The sequence below is a fragment of the Eumetopias jubatus genome, unplaced genomic scaffold (genome assembly GCF_037043125.1).
Source record: "Eumetopias jubatus isolate StellerSeaLion01/CBP00866 unplaced genomic scaffold, mEumJub1_p1.0 scaffold_6, whole genome shotgun sequence".
Lineage (NCBI taxonomy): Eukaryota > Metazoa > Chordata > Mammalia > Carnivora > Otariidae > Eumetopias > Eumetopias jubatus.
The window spans coordinates 70,445,495-70,472,378 of NW_028274812.1; the positions used below are offsets into that span (position 1 = coordinate 70,445,495).

A 26,884-nucleotide genomic window follows, 5' to 3' on the forward strand; every position below is an offset into this window, starting at 1 on the left:
CCCCTAATAGCCAGGGGAATGTTGAAAAAGAAAAGCAAAGCTGGGGGCATCACAATGCCTGACTTCAAGCTCTATTACAAAGCTATGATCATAAAGATAGCATGGTACTGGCACAAAAACGGACACATAGATCAATGGAACAGAATAGAGAACCCAGAAATGGACTCTCAACTCTATGGTCAACTAATCTTCAACAAAGCAGAAAACAATATCCAATGGAAAACAGTCTCTTCAATAAATGGTGCTGGGAAAATTGAACAGCAACCTGCAGAAGAATGAAACTGGACTATTAAATACCCTACACAAAGATAAACTCAAAATGGATGAAAAGACCTAAATGTGAGACAGTAATCCATCAAAATCCTAGAGGAGAACACAGGCAGTAACCTCGTCAACCTCGGCTGCAGCAACTTCTTGCAAGATACAGTCTCTAATGGCGAGGGAAATGAGCAAAAATGAACTATTGGGACTTTTATCAGGATAAAAAACTTTTGCAGAGCAAAGGAAGCAGCAAAAGGTAACCTATGGAATGGGAGAAGATATTTGCAAATGACATTACAGATAAAGGGCTGGTATCCAAGATCTATAAAGAATTTATCAAACTCAACACCCAAAGAACAAATAATCCAATCAAGAAATGGGCAGAAGACATGAACAGACAGTTCCCCAAAGAAGAGCTGCAAATGGCCAACAGACACATGATAAAATGCTCTATATCATTTGGCATCAGGGAAATGCAAATCAAAACCACAATGAGATACACCAGTTAGAATGGCTAAAATAAACAAGGCAGGGAACAACAAATGTTGGCAATGATGTGGAGAAAGGGGAACCCTTTTACACTGTTGGTGGGAATGCAAGCTGGTACAGCCACTCTGGAAAACAGTATGGAGGTTCCTCAAGAAATTAAAAATAGAGCTATACCACGACCCAGCAATTGCACTACTGGGTATTTACCCCAAAGATACAGATGTAGTGAAAAGAAGGGCCACATGTACTCCAATGTTAATAGCAGCAATGTCCACAACAGCCAAACTGTGGAAGGAGCCAAGATATCCTTCAACGGATGAATGGATAAAGAAGAGGTGGTTCATATAAACAATGAAATATTACTCAGCCATCAGAAAGGATGAATACCTACCATTTGCGTTGACGTGGATGGAACTGGAGGGTATTAGGCTAAGTGAAATAAGTCAATCAGAGAAAGACAATTACCATATGCTTTCACTCATATGTGGAATATAATGAATAGTGCAGAGGATCATAGGGACAGGGAGGGAAAACTGAATGGGAAGAAATCAGAGAGGGAGACAAATCATGAGAGACTCTTAACTCTAGGAAACAAACAGGGTTGGGGAAAGGGAGGTGGGTGGGGGGATGGGGTAACTGGGTGATGGGCATTATGGAGGGCATGAGATTTGATGTGCAGTGGGTGTTATATGCAACTAATGAATCATTGAACATTGTATCGGAAACTAATGATGTGTTATATGTTGGCTAATTGAATTTAAATTAAAAAATGAAAAAAATTTAAAAAAAGATCTTCTGTCCTTAGAGAAATGCAAATTAAAATTGTGAGATACACTTCCAAATTAAAATGACCAACAATGCCTAGTCCTGGAGTGGATATGGAGCAAATTGACCTCTCATATATTACTGGTGGGAATGGAAAATGTTACAGCCACTTTTTAAAACAATTTGACAGTTTCTTATAATGTTAAATATATATTTACCATGTGACCCAGCCATTTCTAATCCTAGATATTTACCCAAGTTAGGAAAACATGTCTACACAAATGTTCAGAGCAACTTCATTCATGATAGCCTAAATCTGGGAACAACCCAAATATGCATCAGTCTGAAAATGCATAAACAATTTGAGGTATATACATAAAATGGAATCCCATTCAGTAATAAAAAGGAACAGACTGCTGATATATGCACCAGCACTGATAAAGTGCAAAACCTTAGGTTAAGAATTTCTTATGAATTCTGGAAAAGAAAGAACTATAGTGATAAGATGAAGGTCTCTGTTGCCAGAGAGTTCGATGGAATTGAGTGCAGAGTCAGGAGGAAACTTTTTGGGGTGATTGAGTGCTATATATCATGAGTTTGGTAGTGGTTATGTGATTTTATCCATGTGTTCAAATTCACTCCTTAGGGGTGCCTGGGTGGCTCAGTCAGGTAAGCGTCTACCTTTGGCTCAGGTCATGATCCCGGAATTCCAGGATGGATGGAGCCCCATTTTGGGCTCCCTGCTCAGCTGGGGGTCTGTTTCTCCCTCTTCTTCTACCCCCCCCGCTACTACTTTCTCTCTCTCAAATAAATAAATAAAATCTTTTAAAAAATTTACTCATTGATTTTATTCATTGTGAATTATCTCACAATAAAGCTGAACAAGAAAAAACAATTTTTAAAAAATGATCAAACTTCCTGTAAGTCATAGAAAGATTGGAGAGAATAACAGGTTTCATTCTTTTTCTGGACTTTCACAAAGAAAGGTCTGCATGCTTTGGCAGAAAAAGGAGCAAGGCCATTACCAAGCAGGTAGGTATCTAGCTTTGCCCATTAGTTGAAGATAAAATTTATATTCAGAAAAGAAGTAGTAATTTTGCTTAAAATAAAAATAAAATTTCACTTAAGAGCCCCAAATTTTCAATTATAAAGTAAGTAAGTTACAGTGTTGAAAAGTACAGCATAGGGACTATACTCAATAATATTGTAATAACTTTGTGTGGTGACAGATGGTAACTGCAGTGTTTGTGGTGAGCAGTGTGTATGTAGAATATGTAAAATTGTCAAACTTCTATGTTGTACACCTGAAATTAACATAACATTGTATATCAACTATCCTTCAGTTTAAAAAACTACAAAGCATGCTATAAAAAGTAATTGATATATTTAATTTTTTAGCTTCTTATTAACCATTGTCATTTTAATTCATTTTAGAAATATAAACCTGGTCGATGTGATGATATTTTGAAATGGAAGCCTCCCAGTCTGAATTCTGTGGATTTCCGCCTAAAGATAACAAGAATGGGAGGAGAAGGGTAAGTATGCACTTTTGCCACCATTTTTACATGAAATAATACTGTTTGTATAAGACTTCACTGTTTACTGGATACTTTACATATACTTTACCCCACGTAAAAGTAAAATACTTTATTTTTACAATATACGTACATACCTGTACATCTGATTTTCAGCTGTTAGAGCTACTGACATTTTGTATCCTTTAAACTTTACTAATTTTGGTCTTCAAAAGTACAGTCATTTCTAATATAAAAAATGAACTTTGTTAAGTTGTAAACATGAAAATAGATTTTACTTGACAATTCCTGCCAATTATAAATATATGACCATGGTTGTTACAACTAAGTGTTTTGAAGTAAGTCTTTTTTACTTGAAAGAAACTACTCCAAGCTTGCATTTGCATAGCAAAAACATTTTTCCATAGTTTAATTGTTGACTTTCATTAAGATTTTTCATAATGTAGGGGCGCCTGGGTGGCTCAGTTGCTTAAGTGTCTGCCTTCAGCTCAGGTCCTGATCTCAGGGTCCTGGAATTGAGCCCCACATTGGGCTCCCTGCTCAGCAGGGAGTCTGCTTCTCCCTCTCCCTCTGCCCGTCTCCCCAGCTTGTGCTCTCTCTCTCTCTGAACAAAAAAAAAATCTTTAAAAAAGATTTTTCATAATGGTCATCGTTTTTTCATTTACTGGTTAATCTTCCTTATATGACTTTATTGGTTGTTATTTTAGAATAAAGGTGTTCTGGCCTGAACATTTTCATTGTTTTCCCAAAACCTTGTTTTAGTTCACCTTGTTCCACAAATTACGACCTTTTATTTAAGTAAATATATAGCACCAAAATAAGAAATGTTTAATCAAGGAAATCATAAAGAGAAAGTAAATAACACTGACAGAGAGATTAAAAGTTTACTACTACATGATATGAAATCCTTTTTACTTGCCAAAGGTAAACTGCAGATTTGCTTTTTGTAGCTAATGGAATGAAGGATATGTGATCAGTTATATGAATCCAGACTCCAGAAAATAGTTTCTTAAAAGACTGCATTTTTTTTTTAAAGATTTTATTTATTTATTTGAGAGAGAATGAGGTAGAGAGAGAGAGCATGAGAGGGGGGAGGGTCAGAGGGAGAAGCAGACTCCCTGCTGAGCAGGGAGCCCGATGTGGGACTCGATCCCAGGACTCCAGGATCATGACCTGAGCCGAAGGCAGTTGCTTAACCGACTGAGCCACCCAGGCGCCCCAAAAGACTGCATTTTTAAAGGATACTGTGCAGTGTGGTGAATCCTAAGTAAAAAAAAGGAGTTTAATAAATCATACGAGTGTTGATTTTCATAAAATAGAGTATTTAATATCTTATATCCTTAAATAAGAGTTTCTGACTTAGTAGCGAATTATAGTTGGAACAATTATCTGGGGCCCCAAATACTGTTGCTTAGGTATTTTACTCTGTATTGGTCTGAGTTCATCCAATGATACGTAGATAAACTTTTGACTATTTTTGGGATTATGTGATATATATATATATTTTTCATCAAATAATATCAAAGATTAGATAAAAGATATAGCATTGGCAACCCACAATATCTATATACCAGATTCTTTGTGCAAAAGAATAATCTTAAGTTTACTTATCAGTACTTATCCAAAAATATTATTTCTCTTATTTAATTTTGGATAACTACTGGTATTAATATCAATACCAATTAATAGTTTGTTATTAAGCATCAGCAAATGCTTTATATTAATATGCTATTCTTAATAATATTAATAATTAAATATTATCAATTTTTTTAAACTGCCCCAAACTATATACATAAAATCTTTGGATAAGTGTTGATAAGTATTGAATTCAAAATCATTCTAAGTACCTAGTATGCAGATATTCTGAGTTGCCAGTTCGCTGTGGAACCTACACATCAGTAGTTAAGCAAGCTGAGTGTAGGCTTGATGTGTTCTCTGGGAGTGCCTTTTAGAAGTCTGGTGTACTTCTAAAACAGTGGAGGCTGAGGGATTAATTCTGGTAGGCTGCCTGCATCTTTCTTTTTTTTTCCTTAAAAGACATAGGTGAATATGGTTCTTTGGAAGAAATAAAAATTTTAAATCACTTCATTACTTAATCTTCTATTTTGTCTAATGCTATATTTATAATACTTTGTTAAGCAGTGTAAATCCTTGTGTGTGTTTATTTAAATTCAATTAATTAACATATAATGTATTATTAGTTTCAGAGGTAGAGGTCAGTGATTCATCAGTCTTATATAACACCCAGTGCTCATTACATCAAGTGCCCTCCTTGATGTCCATCACCCAGTTACCCCATCCCCCCATCCCCCTGCCCTCCAGCAACCCTCAGTTTGTTTCCTATGATTAAGAGTCTTTTATGGTTTGTCTTCCTCTCTGATTTCATTTTGTTTTATTTTTCCCTCCCTTCCGGTATGCTCTTGTTTTGTTTCTCGAATTCCACATATCAGTGAGATCATATGATACATGTCTTTCTCTGACTTATTTCACTTAGCATAATACCCTCCAGTTCCATCCACGTCATTGCAAATGGTAAGATTTCATTTTTTTGATGGCTGAGTAGTAGTCAATGGTATATATACATACCCCATCTTTTTTTTAATTTACATACCCCATCTTTTTTATCTGTTCATCTGTCAGTGGACATCTGGGCTCTTTCCATAGTTTGGCTGTTGTGGACATTGCTGCTATAAATATTGGGGTGCAGATGCCCCTTTGGGGTAAATACCTAGTAGTGCAATTGCTGGCTTGTAGGGCCTTGTGTGTGTTTTACTGATGTTTTGTTGACTTTTGAAAAACTTTGTTTTGCTTTTTACAGATCATAATTTTTAGCACTGAAAAGCTACATGAGGCTATATATAGGATGTCCATTTTCTAAGTAGCAAAAATGATATTTTTTTCTTGCAGTTGTCCACTGCAGTTAAATATAGCGAGATGTAATTCAGTTTAATAGTTTGTCATCCCAGTTTTGCTTTGTTCTTAGTATGTTTTTAAGTATATTTTGTTCTTTTAAAATTTTACCTATTTTTAAATGTCTTCTTACCAAAAAAAAAGAATTACTTTTAATTCTGGTACATCTTTAAAACACACCACAATGTTAGCACTTAAGGTGATTTTATGATAGGAATGTGCAAGTTATATTTGTGTAGGTACATAATTTATTTATGTAACATGGGTTTCAAAAATAGGGTATTTAATATGGAATACAATGTGATAACTATTACATAAAGCATGTGTTATTCAGTTAGCCAGCATAATACACTTTGTTAATGTAAAGAATGTTATGTATTATAGCAGTTTTCACTAAATAAATGAGCTTACATCTAATGCTTATGTTAGAGGGCATTTTAAGAAATATGTTTGCAATAGTTTGAAAGGAGAGTAGCCATGTCTCTAAATTGTAAGACAGAGCTAAGTGAAGTGGTACTAAGATATTAAAATACCATGAGACAAGCTCATTTCTTTTCTTGATTGCACTTCTAAATATTTCTAAATCTAAAAACTAATCTAATCTAAAGCTTAGAATGGAGTAGAATGTCTTAAAAAGTGTAATACAAGTACCAATCCTTGAAAATGTCTCCTTTTTTTTTTTTTAATGAAGTCTTAGGCTTTCAAAGTATGGTTTTGAGTTTTACTCAGCTGCTGTAATAAAGTGGGTATAGTGTAGATTCTTGTTAGATTAAAATTTAATACAAATAGAAAAATGTATTATTAAATGTCCTGTTGATGGCAATTAAAATCTAAACTTTGCTTTTTTTTTTAACTCCTTTTAGTATCATTTCTGAAAATTTGGGGTATATTAACTTTGATTTATCATGGCCTAAAATAACTTTTATATATCTTAGCTATTTGCATTGTATTGAACTTTGTAGACATACAATAGAGATTTTTATCTGAGAGCTATCTATGTGTTTTAAAAAATATTATGAGTTTATATTAACTTATCTATAACCAAAAACTGGTCATTGTGTCAAAAGCTAGAATTACAAAGGTCTCTTCTGGAAAGTGCAAACTCTTTAGTACAATGTCAGTGGCTTATAGTGAGTAGTATAAATTTACTATTTATATAGCATAGTAGTTTAGAGCACAGATTCTGGAGTCAGACTGCCGTTTGTTTAAATATCCTTATTAGCTCTGTGACCTTGAGCACATTCCTTTTTTCCTGTGCCTTCTATTTCTCATTCATAAAATGGAAATTGACCTCATAAGACTTAAGACTTAAAAGGATTAAATAAGCTAATATATTTAAAATAGAACAGATGGCACATGGTAAGCATTTAAATGTTTGCTGTCATTTTTGTTTTAATTAAAATAGATTTAAAAGTCCATACTTCCTTTTTGTTGCTCCTGCAATTCTTTTGTTTGCTGAACGGTGTAAGTTCAGTTTTCTATGTGAATTATTTCCCATTTGATTCTAATCCCTATTAATTTTTCCCTTTTAAAGTACATATATCTTCAACTTATTTGTGTAATCATAAATTGTTAAATATCTGGAGAGCAAGAACATAAAGTCACAAAACTTTTATTTGTAGATTTTTTTTGGTAACAAATATCTTAAAATAACCTTGGCTATATGTATAGTGGTTAAGAACACAGGTCTAATGGTTAGGAACATGGGTTCTTGGTCCAGACTATATAGAATCAAATCCTAGTTTCAGTCCTTCTTGCTGCTGTTACTTTCTTGCTAATCTTTCTAAGCTTCCTCATCTGTAAAAATGCCCATAGTAATAGTTCTTATCTCTTGTTGTGAAGATTTGCTTATACTCTATAAAATTGCATGAGTTAAAAAAAAAAAAAATTGCATGAGTTAACAAAGTAAATATGGGTTCTGCAAATATTATAGACTTTATATTTACAAGCTGTTGAGTTAAAATGCAAGAATAATACTGCTTTTTGAGGTTTGGAAGGGATTAAATAAAATGATACATGTGAAGAATACAGCATAGAATCTAATAAAGGTTTATTTTTGTCATTTTGATGGTTATAGTTATTAAATTAACCTCGGCCGACTGTGTGGTTATATCATAGATTAAAAGTATGCCCTGTATAATCAAGTGGAGGGGGAGAGTGTTCTGAAGGAAGAAGCTGCACTTTTCTGTGAAAAGATAAAGATATTTGCTCTTTCTAATAAAACATTCTAAAACAATGAAGTTTAATTTTTCACCCATCACATTGGCAAATATTAACAATATCCCTTTTGATTGGGTTGATTGGGGTGTGAGCAAATAGGCATTCTCGTATTTTGTTTGATAGGAATGCAAATTGGTACAACTCTTTTGGTGGGCAATAAGGTAGCATATACCCTGAGGAAGTATGCTTCAAGTTTTGTGGAAGGAGAAGTCTTATTTGTCTTCTGCATAGTTGTATTTCTAGTACCTAGTATGGTAACTTGTATATAATAGACACTCAAGAAATATTAAACGGTGAAATGTATGTGTTTATATATATATATATAAACAAAAATACCAAAAGGTGTGTGTTATAAGAATTATATTGAAGTATCACTTATAATAGGGAAATTGAAATATTTGGTGTCTTTTTTTTACTGTATAAATCTTTTGAGATCTCTGTATCTTCATGTGTGTTTCTAGGAAAATTGCTAATAACATCATAAATAATGACTTCTACAAATGGGTCCAGCCTGTTGAGATACAAGATATTCTTAGAGGTTTGAAACTGAACTCACATCTACCAACCAACTTCGTTGTTTGATTTTATATTCACACATAGTTATGTGATATTAATAGATTTATCAGTTTGGGCATAGTAGAAAACAAAAACCACAGCAGTTATTTTAACAGAATTAATTTAATATGGAGAATTGTAATCAGTTATTAAAGAACTTAAAAGGCGAAGAAGTGTTGAAGAGATAGTAACTGTAAGAAGCACCTACCATGCAAGGAAAAAAGGAATGAGGGTGAATTACTAAAATATGAAAGTTTGGAGGGGGCCCTATTGAACTCATTAGAAGGTTACTGCCAGCTGGTGGTGGTGTTGCCTGAAGATCTTGGAGGATAGATCTTATGGCTCTAAATTTTGACACCTGAGGAAGGGTACAGTATTGGCTAGCAGGTGCTGATTTTTCAGAGGAGGCCCAGTGAAGCTGGTTTTAGGTCTGTGGGAAAAACTTTAGTGGAGCCAGCTGGTACTGCTGGAATCAGTTGTCACCCCAGGGTAGAAAACTTGTTCAAACGGGAGAGAGTAATTTCCTTCTTTCTTCTTTAGTCTTTTAGTACCCTCCTTCACCCACCAAGAGTTCTAGAATAACAAATTGGAGCATACAGAATGAGTTTGAAACCAAGTGACAGTAGCTTAATATTAGCACAGTACACTTCTTTAGTTACTTATCCATTCAATTCTACACATACTTTAATTTCCATAGAACAGCAAAAATATTCTTTCACTTGAGATGCATATATTTATTCTCTTACTATTCAGAGTAACAGAGATAAGCAATTTATCCTTACTAGATCACATAAGTATTCTAGATTAAAAAAAATTTTTTTTTTCTCTTTAACATTTCTACTAACATTACCTTCTGTGGACTTATGGGATGTCTTATTCATTAACAAAGGTTGCCATAAAACTTACTTCACAGCAAAAATAAGTGGGGCAGTAGGCTCATAGCCTTGAAATTCACTGGTCTTCCTTCCCACCTAGAAGCAGCTGACTTAACAGAACAGTAGGATAGTCAGCTGAAAATTCAGTTGCAACACCAGTTAGAAGACCACACTTTGATAAAAGGATGGTGTTCTCACCGGATGTGGGACATGGTTTTAAATCTGTATCCAAATATATGGTGTAGTTTCTCCCTTAGCCAAAATACATGAGTCAAAGAACTGTCCTCATTGCAATATGATTTCTAACTATCAACTCACAGAATTTTTGTTTCGCATCCCAGCAATTCTGGTGTAGAAATTTTGGTTTGCAAGTAAGAATGCTTCTGTATCAAGGAACACAAGAATGTCCATTGAATTGGAAATTGAAACTGCTGGTTGACCATTTTGTGCTTCTCATGTAACTGAACCAACAAGTGAAAAGAAAGAAAGAGAGAGATTGATTGACTGACTGATTACTGGCTAAAGTGACCAAATCTATTACCAAAGAAAAGTTGGATTGCTGCTACAGAAACCATTAGAAAGGACTACTTCTGGAACCTAGGGTATTCTCTGAGGTATCTCTGCCTCTTAGTACTTCCATGTCCAATAGTAAAAGTTAATGAAAAACTGTATAAACAAACAAACAAAAAAGGTAAAACCACCGAGGATAAAATCTATCTGGAGTAAAGGTTTTGTGTCACCCCACCAAGTAAAAGGTCTGGATCATCTCAGAACAAAGGAAAAATGAAATGAACAGAAAGGAAGTTTCAGCTGTGGTCTCATGACCACTGTCAGGACTGCTGATGTTGACTAACTTAACGATTCAGTCATTAAGTAATAGGTATTTGTATGCAACTGTGACCGAATTTGAGGAGTGATTAACATTGCCCAGAGATAGATATCATGACTATCTCCTAGAAATGAGTTTGTTCCAACTGTCCCTATACTTCATGGCTTAGTGGGTTAAATAGTACCCCCTTTCATCATGGACAGTTTAAGTCATCATATGGTTACTTGTTTCCCATGATTAGGCCTTCAGTATCTTTCAAGGTCCAATAACAGGCTAGGATCTGTTTCTCAAAAGAATTATGATCTTTAGGAAGTGGCATGGTTTTGCTCTAAAGCCCTGAAGACTGGTATGATTCTCTTGTTGGAGTTTGCCCAAAGGTCTGGACGAAGAATATCCTGGGTTATAAGGTTCAAGTAATAGAACAGCTTATACTACAGCCTGGATTTCTTACAGAGCTTTCTTTTCCTCTGATCCCTTATAAATGCTTGTCAAGCATTGTGCCCCACTCCCCTTCCCCCTTTTAGTAGTAAATGGTGTACATGTAGTAACTTCTCTTTCACTTTGGAGAGGCTATCTGATGGTCTTAGACCATTGGATTCCTAGAAATCTTACTTCAGTAATGAGCCCCTTAATTTTTGTATATTTTCTCTCTCAACTTTTTTTTTTTAAATTTTATTCATCTACTTGAGAGAGAGAGAGTGAGAAAAGAAGCGGTGGGGAGGGGCAGAGGGAGAGGAAGAAGCAGACTCCCTGCTGAGCAGGAAGCCCCATGTGGGACTTGATCCCAGGACTCTGGGATCATGACCTGAGCTGAAGGCGCATGCTTAACTGACAGAGCCACCCAGGCTAGGTGCCCTTTCTCTCCCATCTTCTGTCTCACATATGTCTTACTAAGGCATCCGAAGAACTTTATGCTTCCTCCTCCTCATTTTTAATAAGTGTAAGTCTGAAGTCATCAGTGTTATGGATCAGTGTTTTGTTCTGTGTAATGTCAGAATGATCACGGCCTCTGAAAAAAATAAAGATAAGCATCAGTTTTGTAAGGATATAGAGAAATTGGGGCCCTCAAACACTGAGATTGTAAATTGGTGCAGCCACTCTGGCAGTTCCTCAGAATGTTAAAGATAGACTTACCGTATGACGAGCAGTTCTACTCGCAGGTATATATCCAAGAGAAATGAAAACCTATATCCACATAAAAATCTGTACATGAATCTTCTTAGCAATATTATTCATAATAGCCAAAAAGTAGAAACAATCCAAGTATCAGTCAACTAAAAAAATGGATAAATGTGCAAACTAAATAGTTCTTTTATTCATCAGATTTAGTATACTGGATCCTCTTAAGGAAAGGGGCTCTGGATTTTACTATTTAGGTTTCAGTTTCGGGTCTGCCCCTCTTTACTTAAGTTATTTAATCTTTGTGTTTCTTGCGTTTCTACAACTGTATAATGTAGATAATAGAAGTGCCTATCTCTTGTCGAAATTTAATGAGAAAATAAATATAAACATTTAGTCCACTGCATGTCACATAATAAATACTAAATTTATTAAAGAAAACATGACCACTGTCTCTATGAATTATACTATGGCAAAAAGCAGGAGAGTTGATGGCCATGAATTATGTTGTTGGTCATGCCAGGCAAAGGCAAATATCTTCTGATAGTACCTCAGTTACTATAGAGACAAAATATTTGCCATCTTGTAGTTGTATGTAAGATTTCAGATTGTGTTGATTTGCTTCATTAAAGATAGCACATCAGAAACAGCCACAGCATTTGATGTCACAGCCTGATTGAATTTGTGGTAATTTGTAATCTTCACAATCACCCACCTTTTGTATAGGCTAAACAGGTAAATTAAATGGATATATAATTGATATTTATCACTCCAACATCTTTTTAAGTCTTGGATAGTGGCACTGATCTCTGCACCTGTCTTGAGGATATGGATGCATTATTGCTTTTGCTTTACATCTGTGGCAGGGAGTACAAGTTCTAGGGGCTTTCATTTGGTTTTTCTTCGTATAGTGATGCTTATGCCTTGGGTCAGAGAGCCAAGGTGGAAATTCTTCCAGTTGCCAAATATTTCTCTTCCAATTATACGTTCAGGAACTGGAAAATAACCACAGGTTACATCCGTGGACATATTGTCCTATTTAGATTTAAACTTGAGCCGGAAACCCATTTATCACCAGATCACCCTAAGCTCTCTAACTGACGGACCATGATGGCATTTTCTGTCCCTGATAATTAATGTCAGTTTAAAGTGCATATCTGGGTCCCTGACTGGTCTGAAAGAAATTTTCCAGTGCGTAATCACCCTAGCAAGCACTGCCAGTGTTTTGAAGAATAATTCGATGAAGGTTTACAGCAAGGGTCAGCACATTTCTTTTTAATAAAAGGCCAGATAGTAAATATTTTTGGGTTTGCAGGCCATACAGTCTTTATCTCAGTTACTTAACTCTGCCATTGTAGTGCAGAAGCAGTCAGACAATATGTAAATGAATGAGTGTGGCTGTTTCCAATAAAACTTTATTTACAAAAGCAGGTGCTAAGATAGAGAAGGCCTGCGGGTTGTTGTTTGCCAATGGTGGATTTATACTATATATACTTGAGGTAGTGTTGCTAGGTCCTTCTTCAAGGGGACTTGGCCTCTCCCTTCTAGTAAGGAGCTCAGGTCTTTAACCTGTTTAGGTTTGTGCATTTGAAGTTGAGAAATCCAGCTTAATAGCAAGCACAATGAAATCAGTAGAATCAACTATATGATTTTACTTTACCTCCTATTGAAAATGTATGAAAATGTCCTCTTACTCTGCTGACTAGAATGTTTTTTTTTTCTTTTGCTCAGGTTTATTTAAAAAATAGAATGATTAATTCTCTTTTTCATGCTTATTTGAACTAGTGTTTTTATTTTTAAGAAGGAAATTAGAGTGGTAAAATATTCCAAGTGTTGAAAGAAATGTTCTTATATAAGAAAGGATTAAGTCAGCAAGAATAAAGCTAATGAACTATTGGGAAAAAGTCATTTCTTTGCTGAGCAGAGTCTTTTTCTCTTTTGTTTTTTCCTCTCCTGCCTCTGTTTTGGAATGAAACGCTTAACTTTTATTTTATATGTCATTAAAATTATTTTAAGTGAAATTAGAGATAAAAACACTAATATAGCCAGTGTTATTGCATACTTAATGACTAATCTATTTGGCATATAGTTGGTCATATTTTTTTTTTTGGTATGTAACAATGGCTATTTTCATCTTCTAACAAATGGCCCATAGTAACTGCTTTAGTTACCTTATTTGAAATATTCTCATCACCTGAACTTTTTTTTTTTTTTTAAGACAAATGATTCCTTGGATTTTAGTCCTTTGGCGGGTTTCTGTATTAAATTCTTGATTATGTTTTATTTCCAGTGTGGGCTGGGAGAGGAAAGGAGGAGCTACAGCTGACTTTACAGTTCCTCTGCCTGGCTTTCTATAGTAGGTATTACTAATTCCTGTTAACGCTTTCATTTCATCACAGAAAATCTTTCCCAGTCCATCTACCAGAAATAAATATCATCGTCAAAGTGCCTATGAGTAACTAGTAGGAGAAAAGGAGCATGTGGTTTCAAAACATCTGCATGTGACTTCTCTGGAGTCAAATTACTTCCTTTCACTTATTAATTTAAAAGAGAAATTGGTATCATCTTTGTTTCATCACTTGGTTCTTTGGAGTTTAACTTTTATATTTATTCATTTTAAATTATTCTTTACAATGAGAACCTTTTGCTTGTGTCTTTTGCTCTAATCTAATGTACGTTTTCCTTAATTGCAATTTTTCTCTAAGTTAGCTTTTATGTTATGAGAAGTTTGTCACTTGGTAGATACCTCTGGGGAATATTGTATAGATTTAATACTATTTAAATTCCTACTTGAATCAGTCACATTCAGGGTGTGGGGGAGAATTTAGGTAACTTAATGAACATACTGTTCGACTGTAGGCCCTCTGGAGGGGTGAGATGGAGAGGACTGTAAACAAATTTTGAACTCTTTTTTTAGTAGATTTGTTTTTCACAGTGTAATGGATTTAGAAATGTAAAACTGTTTTAGAAGTGTTAGGGATTGAACAAATGAGTACTTGTGTTAGGAGTCAGGGTTCTCATTGAGGAAAGAGGAAGACAAAAATATGGAATAAAAGAAGGCAGTGAAGAATTCTGTGGAATGGATTAGAATTTTTAAAATAATAGAATATGTATATATGTGCACACACATATGCAAATATATAAGCATATATAAACATATCTAAGTGTGTACGTATGTTTGTATGTGGGTGGTACACACAAGTAAATACTTTTCCTAGCTCTGTCTCCTGATAAAACCTAGAAGCAGATGCCTCAGTTATAATGAGTTTAGCACCAAGATGCTGCTTTCTAATATCATTTCCTACTAAAGAGAACCACATATCCTCAAAGGTGGCTTATTGTAGGACTAAGCACAGAAGTTGAAGGATGACCCTAGAACATCTTTTTATGCCAGAAAGTAAGAAAGTAGTCAAAAAGATGAAAAGGAAAGTTGGGGCATGTTGAAAGGATACAGGAGCTAACTAAAAGTGACTCCCGCTGGCCAACTCTAAGACAGTATGAGTACCAAAACAATGAAGGATAGTAATGAATTACAAACCTTGATAAAAATTGGAATCCATGAGCCCATACTGATAATAAATGGGGAGGAAAGGTAGTCTTGCTTAGAGTAGAATGCTCATTGGTACATGTGGAAGGAATCTTGGAGTTGGAAAACATTTGCCACCATCATAGTGAAGATTTGCTCAAGCAAGTATGATCAATGGATGCTAAGTCCAGGAGAGAAATTTTTATGAGAAGCAGAATATTTTTATGGTTGTGAAATATCTATCTATGGATTGCCTCTAACTTAACAAGGGGAAGAATAGTAATTATTCAGTTGAGAAATTGGATAACCCCATGACTGGCTTATCAAAATTAACGTTAGCAGTGAGGGGAAAATGGGCATCATGTGTTTCATTTACCTGGTATTCTGACTGTGGATATATAACTTGAGTCTAACAATGAGGAAACATTAAACAGATCCAAAATGTAGAACATTCTATGTTTTTAAAAAAGAGTTTATATTATTTAAATATGTCAGTGTTATAAAAGGTAAAATCTGAGGAATATATGCATAAAATGATGCATATGATTTCAGGAGATCAGGTATAACCTGAAGCAATATACACCTTGCAACAAAAGTATAATATCTGAGAAGGTTGCCTCCTCTACTTCTTTGCTAACCCTTTCCTTGTTGAACATTCATTCATTTGTTCTTTCCTGTTTGCCAGGCACTGGAGTATATTCAGTGAATATTTTCTAAATTGAATTTCTGAATTACAGTTATTACAACACTGTTATAAAATTAATTTTGGTAATTTTCTGTCAAACAGGCTTTTACTTATTATGGAACAATTCACAAACACTTCTACCAAACATGAACCACTTAAGAGCTTTTTATTTTCCTCTTCCTTATGAGGAGGGAACATCTTCACCTTTTTTAAAAGCTGCAGTATAGTGGAAAAAACTATCAAATGAGTAAGAACGTTCTGGGATAACTGAATTTGAGGTATAATAAGGAAAAATAGATTTGAAATCCATTTAAAATAGTTCTTAAATCTTTATATATATATATATTTAAGATTTTATTTATTTGACAGAGCGAGACACAGCAAGAGAGGGAACACAAGCAGGGGGAGTGGGAGAGGGAGAAGCAGGCTTCCTGTTGAGCAGGGAGCCTGATGTGGGGCTCGATCCCAGGAGACCATGACCTGAGCCAAAGGCAGACGCTTAACGACTGAGCACCCAGGCACCCCCTTAAATCTTTTAAATCACACAAATAATCATGTCTAACGTATGGCATACTGGAACCTAACAAAATACAAATGCTTATATAACAGATGGAGGTACCTAAGGCTGTTACTTAAACTTGTAAAGATAAGTAAAAGTTGCTTTTTGGAGCCTGAGGTTGGAAAATTTCACAGTTTAGGATTAATTTGTCCAAGGTGTTACTTAAGTTTAAATATTGTCAAAATCCTATGGTATAATTTCAAAAAGAAAAAATTTTTATCTTTTTAACCAGGCACATTTTGTTGCCTTTTGTTTTTATCCTGTTTTCATTGAATTTTAATTAGAAAATCTTGCTTGTAAAATCTTGACTTAAAAAATTTTTATTTTGTTAACCTTGTCTTCAGTATCATGTGTTGACTTTTCTAGATATACCTTGGACATACTGACGTTATTTCACTACTTGAGGAATGTAACATTTTCTTTGTATTTATTAAATTGAGTTTTTAAAAACTGAATTAGTGAATTCCTTTTTCCCTTTCCTAGTTCTTCCCCTTTTATAAGAGGTGTTTTGAAGCCTTACATTATAACCAAGTTCTCTTTGCATATCTATTACCTTTATATTTAGAGCCCATGCTGCTTGAAATGTTCAGATTTTAAAATTGATATTTCTGCCCAGATCATGGCTTCTGTCATTATATCATGTACCTCTTTATTCTTTTTATTGCCTTTAACCCTAAATTCCTTCTAGTCTGATACTAATATTACCTCTTATGCTTTCTTTTTTCTTGAATTTGTTGGGTGTTTTTTTGCCCCTTTATCATTTTTGTTTCCCTGTGGTAGTTCACAACTACAGCTATCATGCTAGGATCTTCTGGCTTTGGGACATAGGAAATACATGATCACACATAGGCAGGGACCAGTCATTGTTACACACTGACAGTGCAGCTGTGCATATTTGATGACTAGTCCTTTTATGAAATCAGTGGATAATGTAGCAATGTGGTATGGTAGATGTCCATTGTTGAGCTAACATCTAGTTAAAGACAATTTTTTTTACAATCAAATTAGATAACTTTTCGAGGGTTTCAGTCTGAGGGTACAAGAATTCTAGAAAGCTAGTGATCCCCGCTCCCCTTACTTTCCATCTCGCATTTTCTACAACTTTCAGTCTGGACAGTTTCCCTCGTATTGCTAGCACTTAGTTTCAAATGAGCAAGCTAGAAGAAACTTCAAAACCACATACTCTGAGTTTTGCTGCCATCTTACTGAATTTTGTAGATACATTTTTTTTTTAAAGATTTTATTTATTTATTTGAGAGAGAGAGAGAATGAGAGAGAGAGAGTACGAGAGGGAAGAGGGTCAGAGGGAGAAGCAGACTCCCTGCTGAGCAGGGAGCCCGATGCGGGACTCGATCCCGGGACTCCAGGATCATGACCCGAGCCGAAGGCAGTCGCTTAACCAACTGAGCCACCCAGGCGCCCTGAATTTTGTAGATACATTTTAAGAATGCAGTGATAAAGTGTGATTTGTATATGGTCAATATATTCATTCTTTTTAAATATCAAACCAAATTCTTTGTTGGAGAAATTCTATTACTTTAAGTTTGTTCTTGAAAATGTGTTTGGTTTTATTTAACTCAGTTTTTAGCCAAGAGAATTTTGTTCCTTAAGCCACCTTTAACCAGAAAATTTAGTTCATTCAAAATTAGTGTGCTAAGGTATTTGGTTTTATTCTTTCTACCTTAATTTATATTTATTATTTATTTTACCTTTTTTCCCCTTAAAAAAACCTTTCTGTTTGATCACATTAATATTCATTGCATTTTCCTCCTTGTTAACTTAGGAGTTATATGATACTTTTTTCATTATATTAGCGGTTACCTTTCCTTTTCCTACATTCATAATTAGATACATATTTCTGTATTATTTGAAAATAAGATACCAACTATTTCCCCTACCAAGATGGTCTCTTCACTCCCCACTGCCCACCATTACATCAGAAACTTGGAATACTTTCTAATGCTTTACCTTTCTCTGTTTCTCCAGATGAAATTCTTGCAATGTTTTTATTCTCACTACCGTCCCCACCCTAAGTTTTATTGGAATAATACCAGAAATTCTCCCGAACCCAATCTTGTAGATACTATGAACATCTTAATAGTTTTGCTTCAAGGCCGTTTTTTGTGTTTTTTTTTTTTTTCTGTTTGTTTTGTTTTTTTAGAATTTGTCTTAAAACCATGCATACCCCTTTTATTTCAAGAATGTATTTTTTAACTGTTGCACTGCACATTTCCAGTTTGTCATTATCTAATTTAAATTTAATAGCATTTATATATTGTAAGATTCATTGCCTACCAATTTTCTCTTTCCTTCATTTTCTGTTTCTTGTTCTCTGGTTAATAATTTCTTGAGTATTTTTCTCTCAAGAGTATTTTTCTCTCAAGAGTATTTTTCTTGAGTAAGTTTCTCAATATTAGCATAGGTTATATATTACTCTTAATTTGTGCATATCTGCACATATCTTTCTTTTTCCTGACAGGTTAATCATGTCTCACTAGAATTCCTGAGGTGCAGCTGTTTTCTCTCTTTTTATTGTCTTTTGGCTCCATTGTTAAAGATGAGAAGTCTAATGTCACTTTGATTCTTTTTCCTCCCTTTATGGGCTATCTTGTTCTTATTTTTCTTTATTGGCTCATTGGGGTACAGGTCTAGCTTTTGGAGTGCTGTAAATGGTGGCGGCCCACACAAGAAGGAAAAATAGGTGTTCTTTATCCCACTGCATCAATTATATAGAGGTTTCTAGTTCTCTGCACTAAAAGGGACAGCCTCCCTGCTTCCTTATTCTGCACATTCTCCCATCTCAGGCTACAGACATTTTCAGCCTTAGCTTCTAATGGGCCAGGAAGGCCAGGCACATCACCTTTGGGGCCAATGTTTCCCTTGTCTCTAGGATTTTCATAGATTTCTGTGGTGTGTACTTTCCCCATGATTTGGTAATTTTAAGTCTTCATCTTGTGGCTCTTTTTAGCCCATGTAGGAGAAAGTCACAAATCACTTCCCTTGACAGGAAGCCTTCAAATTCAATACTCAAGAGATACTTAGTTGGCTTAAAAAAAGGCTGATAATTTGGAGTTGGACATGAGGAGTCAGACATGTTTTAAATTATCATCTTTTATGATCTTTAATCTTTTATTTTTAATTTTCAAGTAGTCTTTCTGCCTTTTTTTGACTTTTAAAAATATATTTATGTATTATTGTGTTTTATTCCTTGTTTCATAAATTATGATCAGAAAAGTATTCCAGCAGAACCCCCTTTCCTCCCCCCCCCCACCCTGTCAGCTCAAACTGCTGTAACAATATACCATAGACTGGGTGGCTTGAACAACAACAATTTCTCACAGGCTGGAGGCTGGACATCTGAGATCAGGGTGCCAGCATAGTTCGGTTCTGGTAAAGGGCCCTCTTCCAGGTCGCAGTTTCATTGTATCTTCACAGGGCAGAAAAAGAGGGAGCTAGCTGTCTAGCCTCCTCCTCTTCCTCCTCCTCCTCCTCTTCTTCTTCTTCTTTTTTTTAAATTTTTTTCAATTAGAAAACAATTTTTTTTTCTTAAATAGGCTCCACACTAGGCGTGGGCTCAAACTCACAACCCCTAGATCAAGACCTGAGTTGAGATCAAGAGTCAGATGCCTAACCGACCAAGCCACTCGGGTGCACTTGCCCATTTCTTATAACAGCACTAAACCTATTCATGAGGGCTCCACCCTCATGAGCTCCCAAAGGCACCACCTCAGAATATCGGCACATTGGGGATTACATTTCAACATAAGGGAATATGAATATGCAGTCCATAACAGAAGGAATAGAGATTTTTGTTACTGTCTAATATTGTGTATTCTATTTTAATTTCTCTTTGTAATCACCCTTAAGTTTATCAGAGGCCTTTTAAACTCTGTCCCACTCTAGAGTGAAACTCTCTTGAGACTCCTGTGTGTAAAACAAGAAGCTTGGGGGCGCCTGGGTGGCTCAGTTGGTTAAGCGACTGCCTTCGGCTCAGGTCATGATCTCAGGGTCCTGCGATCGAGCCCTGCATCGGGCTCCCTGCTCCGCGGGAAGCCTGCTTCTCCCTCTGACCCTCCCCCTGCTTGTGTTCCCTCTCTCGCTGTCTCTCTCTCTCTGTCAATTAAATAAATAAATAAAATCTTTAAAAAAAAAGAAGCTTGATATGCTGTTTAGCTACTCCCCTGTTTCTCTTGCTCTTTGTCAGTACAATCTACCCTTTTATTTTAATTTTTTTATTATGTTCAGTTAGCCACTGTCTAGTACATAATTAGTCCTTGATGCAGTGTTCAACGATTCATTAGTTAAGTATAACACCCAGTGCTCATCACAGCATGTGCCCTCCTCAATACCCATCACCCTGTTATACTCTCCCTCCATCTTCCTCCCCCCAGATTGTTTCTTGGGGTCCATAGTCTCTCATGGTTTGTCTCCCTCTCTGATTTCTCCCCCTTTGGATTTCCCTCCCTTCCCCTATGGTCCTCTGTGCTATTGCTTATGTTCCACATATGAGTGAAGCAATATGATAATTGTCTTTTCTCTGCTTGACTTCAGTCTACCCTTTTAGATATAAATCATGTGCATTGTGTTTTTATTTTTTCTTTATATATCTTTCAAAAAGTTTGTTGGGATTTATATTTTAATTTTATTATCAGATTTTTAACAGTTACTTAAACTCATCCCTATTTCACCTGGCTCTGGTGCTCATTAGTGGTCATTTCATACCTTGACTTTACCCTTTTTTCAGAATCTTTCTCTAAGTTCAAGTATATTTGTACATAATATTGTTAAGTGTGCTTATTTGGTATTTTCTCATAACCGTAAATCTTTCTATTATGGTTTAATTTGCAAAAAATAAATAACCACCTTAATGTTGGGGGAAATAAAAGGTTACATTATAACAGTTCTCATTGATTTGTATATTTATTACAATGCCAAGTTAATTTGAAGTACTAATTTTGTTATTTCTGTTTATTATTTCTAAGAAACTTTTTTTCAGAGCATATACAAAGACTTTTTAATCTTTATAATATCTTTAGGTCATCAGAAATTTTTAGATTGTCCTTGAAAAGTAGAGAATTTATATTTACTCCTAAAAATAGACTTGTTTGTATCATATATATAAAGGAAAGTTATTTTCCATGGCATTTCATTAGTCTACTGCAGAAACAATTGTGTTTATAATAAAAATATCCCTAAGCCCACTGGCTCATATTTGATATAATTATGGATAGAATTGTTAAAATTAGCAGTTGGTTATATTTTTTGTATTAGGATTTGGCCTGAAGTATTTGTGAGGTTACTAAATATTGCCAAATACCTCAAATTCAAATTCTTGTTTGTATCTTAAAGGAGGAAAGATTTGAGCTTTTTACCCACCACATTTCTCAATTTAAATCAATTATGGAATAAATTAAATAGCTCTGATTATTAAAATAATTGCAAAATAATTAGCAATATAATTATATTCTTTTAACTTTCACAGTCTGTTTTGAGCCAAGCCATTTAATTTGGTTTAAAGAGTTAATTATGACAAGAGGATATTTAATATCCTCTGGCATATGACAGCATCAAAATATAAATATGGTAATTTATTATAAAAAGAAGAAAGCTAGGGCACATCATTGTTAATGCAGTCCTTTTATCTCTGGAAAATGGAACTCATATTAAGCTTTGAATCTCAGGAGACAGAATATGGGGGGAGGGTATGGAAGGAGCTCATTTTGTTCTTTGTGTACATCAGAAAACTATCTTAGAAAACTGGACTTCCAAGTATTGAATAATGGAATAGTAGGAACAATTATGATCCAAGATTTTTGCAAATCTACATGTAGTGATTGTGCTCATGGTTATTTTTAATATCTTAATTTTATTATATCGGCACCTGTTACTTATGACTTTTGTTTAAAAATTATACTTAATTGTAGGAAATGCATTTCACTGGATAATAGCAGTTGAAGCTTTAGATTATCTAAATGTTCATATACTACACCAGCATTGTCCAATGTAACACTACAGATGTAATAATTGTATTTGTATTAAATTAGTACTTTATATTCTTTTAGTTAGAAACCTCTATCAGCTGGAAGTTTTGTATATCTATAGCTTAAAGATGCTTTAGTTCATATTGATAAAGAGAAGCCATTGCAGGTTTCAGACACATTTTCAGTAATCAAAGGAAGTCTGGCTTTTGCAGCTTTTTAAAAAAGTACATTTTATTTTCATTTAATTCTTTGGAAATTGACCATCTAAGCTACATGTAAGTTAACATGTTAGTATCAAAGATATTTTTACTGACCATTGTACAATTACATGAATTCCTTATCATCAAATTTCCCTCTTTTGGGTAATGTTTTAATTTTTATAAGTAGAGCTGCCATATGTATTATATAGATTTAAAAATTGCTTGGGCATTTAAATATAGGTTTATTGTAGAAAGTATAGACCTTATTACGTGGTCTCGAGGGAGTTTAGAATAAATTAGCTATAAATTGCATGAATTCATTACTAAGAAACAAAGACCTTTATTCATCTTTTTCAAAATCTTATTTATAAAAAAGAAAAAAATCACAATCCTATTTGTGTTCCATTTACTTTTAGACTTTCATCGTAGTAAGTAGCAGTGCTAGTTATAACTGATTAATCACTATTCAGTAAGCATTTATTGAAAACTATGTGCAAACCACATTGTTAGGTGCTGGGAATAAAAAGGATGGATGAGCCCTACTCTGAAGGTGTGAGTAGCTTGACTGGAGGGACAGATATAGATAAACATCAGTGTGACAAATACAGTACTCTTAGTGTGAATAAAGTACTATAGGGGTCCAGGCAACTTATATTACATATAAAAATATTTTAATTATCAGTCATAGCAGAAAGAAGGTCCCAAAGAAGATGGTTCCTTTGAGTAGGACTTTGTAAATACATAGGTGTGGCATTTAAGATAAAGTATTTTTAGTCTGAAAGAAGTCATGAAATCACATGAACTATTTATTGAATAACTAGAGTTTATAGAAGTGGAGATTTGAATAAAGTAGACCAAGCCCAGATTGTGATAGACAAAGAAAGCCAGAGTAAAGAATTAGAGTTAGTGAAGACTATAAAAATAATATTATCTGTGTTTTAGAAAGTTACTCTAGCTAGAAGACAGAGATTGGTAACATGTTTCAACCAGTTTCATAAGCCAGAAACCTATAAATCATCTTTATCTTCCTTATCTGGTTATTATATGAATTACTGTAAGTTTTACTTCCTGGATATTGCTTAAATCTGTTGACGTTCCCCTGTGCCGTAGACACGATCTTAGTTCAAACTAGCATTCTCTATTACCTGGACTACTGCAATAGCCCCTCACTGGTTTTACTGTAATACCCTTGTTCTCACATAGTACATTATCTGATGTTAGTAGATATTACTAGAACTCTGCCAGCTTTTCTTCTTCTCCTCTTTCTCTCCCCTCCCCCCCCCTTTCGTTTTGGTTACTGTTTGCCTGGTGTAGTAGGTATGTTGAATACGCTGGTACCTGTGAGTGTGACCCTGTTTGGAAATAAGGTCTTTGTAGGTGTAATTAAGGTATAAATTAAGATGAGGTTATATTAGAGTAGGGTGGGCCCTTAATCCAATATGACTGGTCTCATCAGAGGAGATAGAATAAGAGAAGAGATACCGAGATATCCCGAAGAGAGAATGCCCTTTGGATGATGGTGGCAAAGGTTGAAGTGCTGCTACTGTAAACCAAGAAGTGCCAAGGATTGTCAGCAAACCACCAGAAGCTAGGAAGAGACAAGAAAGGATTCTCTCTTACAGCTTTCTGAGGAAGCATGGCCCTGCTAATATCTTGATTTCAGGTTTCTAGCCTCCAGAACTGTGAGACAATAAATCTCTGTTGTGTTAAGCCATCAAGTTTATGGTACTTTGTTATGGAAGCCCTAGCAAATGAATACACCTGGTATATATTGTTTATCTTTTAAGTTTAATCTTCCTTTTTCTTGATATCTTTAGACTTATCTCTTAGAAATAGCATTTAGCTGAATTTATTATTTTTTTGATTATACTTCAACATTCTTTATCTTTTAAATGAAGCATTTTGCTTATTTACTTACACTTATCTGAATTAGTCATACATGTGAAAAATTTTTGCCCTCTTGTGTTACATGTTTTACCTTTTCTGTTCTTTCTTGCCTTCTTTTATTTTGATAGATTTTTTTTTCCCTGCTCAATTTGAAATGTTGTTCTTTTGATGGTTACTCTAGAAATTTTAGCATGCATATCTAACTCAGTAAGTCTAAAGTTGACATCTTTACCTTTCCAAGTAGTGTACTTTGATCACCCCTTTCCAATTTATGTGTTGTTGTTGACTTTTTTCTATCTTTTTTTATAGGAAAGTCCAGAAGACATTATTATTTTTATTATGTACAATCATATTTGATTGTTTTCCTATTTATTTATAATTTCTTTTGTTATGCATTGCTTCTTATACTTTCTACTCTGAAATTACTAAACTTCTACCAATAGTCACATCCTCTAACATTTCTTTTAAGCTCTTCTAGTAGCCAATTCAGTTGTTTTTATGACAGTCTTTATTTTATCCTTATTCATTGGACATTGAATTTGAAGTAAATGAATTTTTTCTTTAGGGTATAGATGATTTTCTTCCAGTGTCTTCTGGCTTACATTTTTACAGTTGAGAAATCAGCTGTTAGTGTAATTGTCTCCTTGAAGAGGACCTTTATTTTCTTTCTGTTTAAGAGACAATCTTTGTTTTTCGTGTACTGCAGATTCACTGTGATGAATGTAGATGTGAATTTTTTTTCCTAACTGGAATTTATTAGGCTTCTGGAAAATATATGTATGTTTTTTATCAGTTCTGAACATTACTGCCATTATTTATTCAAGTATTACAACTACCTCCTTTCTTCCCTCCTCTTCGAACTCCAGTTGATTCATTTGTTAAGCAAATAAATATTGAGCACCCTCTTATTTGCCAGTAACTGTTTTAAGAACTGTGCTGCATTTGTGAAGAATCAGATCCCTGCCTTATGGAATTTACATTTTAGCCAAGAGAGACAGACAATAACTATAACAAATAAGTGAATTAAATAATGTGTTGAAGGGCAGTTAATGTTTGGAAATTTTTTTTTAAATAAGTAAAGGATCAAGTGTTCTAGGTTGGAGGGGAGGAAGGACACATTGAAGTATTTTTAAAAAAAGATTTATTTATTTGAGAGAGTGCATGTGAGTTGGGGGGAGAGGCAGAGGAAAAGGGAGAATCTCAAGCGGACTCCCTCATGAGCATGGAGCCCAACTCGGGGCTTGATCTCAAGACCCCGAGATCATGACCTGAGCCGAAATCATGAGTCAGGTAGATGCTTAACTGCCTGAGCCAGCCAGGCGAGAACAAGTTGAAGTCTAATTGGTGAAGTAAGATCTGAGCAAAGAGTTGAAAGAGGTGAAGGAACTAGTCAAACTGATGTATGGGGAAGAGATAAAAGAACAAAGAAAAAGACAGACAAAAGACAGACAAAAGAAAAAGCTGGAACAAAAGACTCCATCAGCATGGTGGCCATTGTGACAAGATATGAGTAAGATATAGAGTTTAGACCCTATGTAATCTCACTTTATGGCTGATGGAAGGACTTCAGCCTTTAGTCTGAGGGAAGTAGGCATTGCAGGGTTTTGGAATGAGAAGTGACATGATTTGACTTATATTTCCTAAGAATCCTTCTGGCTGTTATAAGAATGGACAAGAAAGTATCAGGCAAACCAATTAAGAGGTTATGGCAGGAAACCAGGCTAGAGTTCTTGTGAGGTAGGACTAGGGTAGTAACATTGGTAATGGTGAGAAATGGTCAGATTCTGAATAGCTTTTGGAGGTAAAGTACGGTGATTTTTTTTTTAAAGATTTTATTTATTTATTTGAAAGAGTGCACATGCAAGAGAGAGAGCACAAGCAGGGGGAGTGGAAGAGGGAGAAGCAGGCTCCCCGCTGAGCAGGGAGCCTGATGCAGGACTCAATCCCAGGATCCTGAGATCATGCCCTGAACTGAAGGTAGTCACTTAACCAACTGAGCCACTGAGGCACCCTGGTGATTTTTTTTTTAGTTTAGCTGAATTAAAATTACATTTCCCAGAATTCCGTTCCTTGTTTGGTAGCAGGTTAGAGCTGGCCTTAAGAAATGTGTGATACTTGAATGGCAGAAGTGTAGTAGTAGCTATTACATTCAGATGTGCACATTATCATTGCTTTTCTGACTTACCTGATTGGTGTAGGACAGTAATTGGTCCAAGCCACTGGCCCCCATCTCCTCCTTTAGCTTCTCTGAGTTCTGGGCCAGGTACATGTACAGCTCTGGGAAAGGGAGGCAGATTCTTCAGGTCACCAACATCAAGTGTAGATGCAGTAAAAAATGGACATGGTTCTAGTTTGTTCTTGGGGATTTTCCTTTTCTCCAGTTCATATCCACATTTTCTCCCCAGTTGTGTGCCCTGCTGTCATCAAACACAAAGGCCCCAGGCTTCCACAGACTTCTTTACAAGTGCCCTTAATGGTCCCTGGTTAA

At 35.0% G+C, this 26,884-nt stretch overlaps 1 protein-coding gene across 2 annotated transcripts in view; it reads left to right on the top strand.

The window, feature by feature from the left end:
- The window catches only part of RNGTT (RNA guanylyltransferase and 5'-phosphatase), a 317,096-nt gene that overhangs the window by 185,440 nt on the left and 104,772 nt on the right, over positions 1–26,884 (top strand). For both annotated transcript variants that reach the window (XM_028108105.2, XM_028108106.2), the window contains one exon: positions 2,950–3,050. In XM_028108105.2, coding sequence (XP_027963906.1) covers positions 2,950–3,050 — 101 coding nt within the window. The remainder of the gene's footprint in view (positions 1–2,949; positions 3,051–26,884) is intronic.